Here is a 5,890-nt window from a genome sequence, read left to right on the forward strand (position 1 = left end):
ACGCTACTAGCTTTTCATAAACTCGAATGATACTTGAATCAAATGAAGAAGACAATATGTTTCTAAGTAACATTAATAATTTTTTTAATTTTAACTTTACTTATTTAAGTTGTTTCACATAAATTATACTTTTCTTTTCAACAAATTAAAACAAAGCAAAGTTGTTAGAATATTTTTCCTAATTTTTTTTTAATATATTAAATTTTTATATGTTATTTTCTAAATATATAAATTTAGCGAAATTTGCACAGTGAAGAAATTATAATATTCGTTTTATTTTCTTTCTTCTATTTTATGTGACTAATTATTTTATACATATAACAAATATAATAATAATATTAAATTTTTGTAAAGTCGGAGCGCACAGTTCCTTTTCCCTCCCGAACAATCAGGACGCTCGGAAAAGTCTAGGAAGAAAGTCAGGAAACATTGTCGAGTCAGAGATAAAACAATTGATTTTACAAACACCGTGTTTTTCCTCTATAATCAAGTATTTTACTATTATTATAGAGAATTCACTGTTTTATTACTTTTAAACTTTACTTTACTACAAAAATCGATTTCTTCTTAGAACCGTACCACTTCTCATACGATATATACAGAAATACGTTCTCTACGAAAAATAAAAATTGATAAATTATGAGAATTTTTTTCAGTTTTTGCAGTTTTTATTTTTCAGAATGTTTCTTTTTCTCGATTACAAATCAACGGTTTAAATTAGAAATAATTAAAAACGATAGTAATCATTTTTTATTCGATGTTTTCAGCTTAGACGACCTTCCATTCTCAGGAGGATCTGCAAGTAAAGTATTGATAAATACATGCCGATAGAAATTATATAAGACTTAATTAGTATAATTACCTTAGTCATCTTACTCGAAATATTTGAAGACTGGATATTTAGGTGCAAAGGGTTCGTTAACACCATGCACGTATATAGAGTCCTTCGGATCTCTGATGCAAGACACTCTGTGCGACAAGGATTCTTCATATGATGGAGGAGCTATGTATAAAAGAATTTAATCTGTATCTACCTTGACAAGTTCTTAGGTTTGGATCAAAGTCGCGAAATAATTTTCGCGAACGAAGAATTAGATTTTGAAATTTTAATAGTGGTGTGCGCGTAAGATAATCTTATGATTACGATTCAAATGTGTAAAGAAATATTTCTTAAATTATTCTAAAACAGAACAGTATTCTCATCAATAAAATAAAATATAGAAATGTTTTACGTTTACAAATTATTTAAAAAGGAAAAAACAAATATTACTATCTATATGATAAAGATTGTTCGGTGGAATCTGTCAATTGAGTATTTTACGTACTATCAACAAAATCGTTCAGCGATGGTGTACTTGGAGAAGGTACAATATTAGATTCTGGAGTCACGTCTTCTCTCTTCGATGTAGATGGAAATACATCTGAAGAAGATGAAGCTGCAGGCGCCGGTATAAACCGCAGCGGTATTGTTCCAATTAAAATCGGATACTCTTTGACGATCTTATAGTACCTTATAGTGAAAAAAATTGATATAAAGTCATCCTATTGTTACTGAATGATCATCAAGCGCGTAAAATATTATCGTATAAAATAAAGTTACAATATATTTAGTCTATTACTGAGCTTTGGAGATAAATGTACGTACCAGTTTTTACTATGAAGGACGATACGGAGGATATATTTTAGATCAATTATATCGCAGAATTGTAGGTCCGAAGGTGGTATCGGTGGAATAAATAAACGTAATGCGATAGTGTGTTTATCGAGGTGTTTATCGAATGGTGTTATTTTTTGCACAGTTGCCACAGTTACTTTATCCTTCTTTTTCTTATCAAAGGGCGCATCCTCGCGGAACGAGGCGCGGAACTCAAGGGACTTTATAAGAAGAAATTAAAATTTGATAATTATTGTAGGATAGAATAAAATTTATATTTTGGCCAATCTATTGATTGAGATATCTTTGGCGAAAATAAAGATTGGAGCGTAGGTTGAGCGTAAAGGAAAAGAATGACAGAGACGTTTTTCTTTTAAAATGCTTCTTTTACGTTCAGCAGTTTCAATTTATGCTTCAAAGAAGTTTCATTTATGTTTCTGTCACTCTCCTCTTATATTCGATTTGCGCTTCGATCTTTATTTTCCAGAGTAATATTATATATTTACATAAATTATTTACAAACCTACTTGCTGTAATTTAACGCAGATTTTCTGCAATTCGTTAATAGTGGCGTTATGTTTTAAATCGAGGATTGCCTCAATCCATTGTCCGGGGACGAATCCTGTCATCGGTAATTTAATATGCACATTTATCAAACCATCGCTGACGCAGCAGAAACAGCAAGAGAAAGATTGGTTTACTTCATCGTCTATGCCGATCTAATATAAATAATCCATTATTAATTTTCAATACAATTGTTTGAATGAGACTATAAAATAGCTATTTTGTATATTCTGGTTTCCGAATATGAAGATAATAAAATCATAATATGAATTTAAAACATCGATTTTACTCACACATTGTTCACGACGAATGTTTAGGTCGTAAATTGTAATTACGGTGTATGCAGCTTTACATTCGTGATTGAATCGCCATGATCTAACAATGACCGCCTTTATCGTGTATCTGACATGACCAACATGGTGTTCAAAGCTGCATGGTAAATCGCATGGTAATTGGATACAAAAAGGATATCTACTCAATCCTGCAGGAATATGCACTTTTCCATCGTCTGAAATTAATAAAAACTGATATGTATAGCCTCTAAATATAATTTTATGTAACACGTGCATGGACGTGCACGCTACGCGTGCGTGATAGACCACTTTCCACGCACTTGCAACATAAAATAGGGTGTGTGCAAGCCGTGCGTAAAGATGAAAATTCCCGGGTGCGGTGACCGCACTCGCCTTCGGCTCGTGCATCAACTCCGCACCCGTGAATTTTCATCTTACAGCACTTGTTACACAAATAACTATATCCTTTCTACGTGGATTATAGCAAAATGTATCTATCTTAGCCATTTTACACTTAAATGAATATGCTTTAGGACTCTAATTTGTGTTACTCTAATTTCCATTAAAGAAATATTTATTTTCCAAAGAAAATAATCAAGCATTAGCGCAAGTATGTAATATATTCTTATATTATATTATACTATAATAATATAATAACATATTTTAATAAACTTTTTGATTGTCATGATATATGATTTTTTAATAGACGATACCTTCCGATTTTTCTAACAGTGAAATGGTCAATTCAAAATATTTTTCATTTGCCCTATAAGTCCAAGTGGTAGTTGTAGAATTTCCATTACAATCTGTCGAACTCGATTCCTCATCCCAACTGACGTTAGCCTCTCCCTTAGCCGATAATTTTAGTTCTGCAACAGCAAAGATTAATGATCATTTTAAAGTTTTACGTACTAAATGAAGAATTAAGAAAGCCATACTCTTTGTAATATAAAAAATATATGTATAATAGATACAAGTAGTTATAATACGTCAATTGGAATCATTTGAATATATGTAATTTGTTTGCAATTTATTTCCAATATGATGGACTTTATATAAATCTTGCTGTTAGTTCAAGCATATTCATATATTTACGTTTAAACTATGTATTTTAAAAATGTAGACTGTAAAGGTTTCATGAAATTTTGATTATTTCCTATTATTATATAATTATAAATTATATAATTTAAAAAATGCATGGTAATAATGTTATTATTATTATTATTATTATTATTATGTCGTACATATAAACGATATCAGAAAAAGATATTTCACATTTTAAAAGTTATCACAAGAATGATCTCATCACTCTGGATGAGTAATTAAATCATCCTATTCCAGGATTGATATATTCTGCAAACATATTCATTACATTGTTATCACTGATAATCCGTGAGTTGATAATCTCTACATCCGTTCAGATAACAGAAGTCTTCAAATACAAATTGCGGTATTTCTAAAGTTTCGAATTTGGATTTATGTAAATTGTGTTACAATCGGCAAAAGCTGAAAATGCTACACGTACACGGCACGCACTTAATTGTGTGCGGCTTCGAAGCCATTCATTTCACATGTTACCGAGACTGGTTTCTGGCACGTATACAGATATAATCTGTATAGATACTTGTTCTGGGAAGGACAGAACTCTTCAAAAGTTTTCGCGTTTACTTAGAGTATAAAATTTTGGATCATATTGTCGCGAGACAACTACCTTTTTTTTCGTATAAAAACATTTTTATGTAAATTTATCTTGAAATTGGAGAAAAAAGAAAAATAGAAAAGTGCACCTGATGCAAAACAATTCTATTGTGATTTCGTAGAGCATGGATATTTGCAAATTTTGCGATGACTTTATTTGATCGATATATTTTTAAAAAAACTAATTAAATAATTTACCTTCGGCAAGTTTTTCCTTTGCCAGATCGATAATAACGAAGCCGCTGACACATTCGCCGGGTATGTAAACAGCATCCGCGCGATCAAATTCAATGCGAAAAATTTTCAACGACGGCATCTTTCTGTCGCACTAATGCACTTGTCAGTCTCATCACCCCGTCATCGAGTTGACGACGTTGACGTTACGCATGATGACTACACTTGACCGATGTACGAACTTAAAAACGTCAAGAGATATCGACGTTCCCCACCAGGAGAATAAAATTATATCTTTGATATAAAAATTATATCTTCAAGTTACATGATCAGTTGATATCATTTTCTTCAAATATCACATTTCCGAATATCTCTTTTGATGTGACTACTTAATATAATTTTTATCAAACTCATTTTTAAATAAATGGAGCAGATATAAAAATAAGGAAACGCCAAATTTTATATGGAATCTAACGATTTATTATATCGTTTAGGAATCGAGTATCACAGAGATTGAAGCTCGATCATAGCTGAGATACGAGCTACAAGAAACTGCGCACCATAACCACGCATTGAATTATATAACATACTGGAATGAGCCTTTCCTATAGCAAGTTACAGATAGCTTACTGTCACAGGCTAAAACAGGATAGTTTGGTCATCGAAAATGTCTACTTTATGTAGCAAATTCTTTACATTCATATAGCAAAATTATGGAGAAGCATCATTCGCCAATTAGGAACAAAAATAAAAGTCTCTAAAATATATAAATATTCTTTTTTTTCCGTCATTTCAGTTTTATTATTCAGTGACTTTAGAATCCGTTCGTTTTCTGCCAACATGAAACGTAAAATAACTATATAGCTTTTCACTTTAGCAATTCGTCAGATGATTATTAATTTTGATAATAAGAAGACATAACATCATTTTGTTCATATGCATCCATACCTTTTTGCAAAAACTAATCACTCAAAAGAATCCAACTATTTTCATTGTATCGTTCGATTATTTAGCACAAATAAATATTTTAATGACATCACTACTTCACTATCGAGAGAAAGAGAAATATTTCAATTTGTTCAATTAAGCATACGTAGTACGTTTTATGACTCTCTTTATGTAAGTATATTAAATAAACAATTGGAAAGCATTTGGTTGTCTTAATCGATACGAATGAATAAATAATTTACGATTTATAGATTCTTTTAAAATTGCATTTAAAATTACTAGTTCTTCAATTGCGATAAGCTCGAATCGGCTTGAGTAATACGGAAGTATCATGGTAAATATCAAACATGGAATATAGTATTATCGCTCTATATATTTCTGATATTATAATATTGTACGAGATAAGCTTTCTAAAAGATTTTGAGTTATAATGATTTTTAGTTACAAGTTTTATTTTATAAATATTTACAAACTATATAAGAAAGAAAATGTTTATTGCTTGAATGGTGAATATCTTTGCATGGTACTTTCATTGGATGTGTCTGCTATCTGGCGGTCT

General features: G+C 30.7%; 1 protein-coding gene across 3 annotated transcripts; it reads right to left on the reverse strand.

Moving 5' to 3' along the window:
* Positions 1–693: 693 nt before the first annotated feature.
* LOC112463771 (arrestin domain-containing protein 2-like) lies at positions 694–5,150 on the reverse strand. Of its 3 annotated transcripts, XM_025030333.1 has the most exons (9): positions 4,709–5,149; positions 4,408–4,624; positions 3,225–3,380; positions 2,512–2,726; positions 2,182–2,373; positions 1,646–1,875; positions 1,326–1,510; positions 863–1,003; positions 694–796 (listed from the first exon to the last, which is right to left on the reverse strand). In XM_025030333.1, the coding sequence occupies exons 2-8, from the start codon at positions 4,523–4,525 to the stop codon at positions 873–875; spliced, it is 1,227 nt and encodes a 408-aa protein (XP_024886101.1). In that variant the 5' UTR covers positions 4,526–4,624; positions 4,709–5,149; the 3' UTR covers positions 694–796; positions 863–872. The 3 variants fall into 3 exon arrangements, with proteins under 3 accessions (XP_024886101.1, XP_024886099.1, XP_024886100.1); XM_025030331.1 differs by having other exon boundaries at positions 4,408–5,149; XM_025030332.1 differs by having other exon boundaries at positions 694–1,003; positions 4,408–5,150.
* Between the last annotated feature and the right edge of the window lie 740 nt (positions 5,151–5,890).

This window comes from Temnothorax curvispinosus, unplaced genomic scaffold (assembly GCF_003070985.1).
Source record: "Temnothorax curvispinosus isolate PA1 unplaced genomic scaffold, ASM307098v1 QBEX01013636.1, whole genome shotgun sequence".
NCBI lineage: Eukaryota > Metazoa > Arthropoda > Insecta > Hymenoptera > Formicidae > Temnothorax > Temnothorax curvispinosus.

Bases quoted from the DNA above. Each gene is read 5' to 3' on its own strand.
- LOC112463771 (XM_025030332.1), bottom strand. From the start codon at position 4,525: ATGCCGTCGTTGAAAATTTTTCGCATTGAATTTGATCGCGCGGATGCT. The intron at 3,381-4,407 runs GTAAATTATTTA...TTGCTGTTGCAG, and splicing joins AAAGGAAAAACTTGCCGAAG to AACTAAAATTATCGGCTAAG. The intron at 2,374-2,511 runs GTGAGTAAAATC...TATTTATATTAG, and splicing joins ACATTCGTCGTGAACAATGT to ATCGGCATAGACGATGAAGT.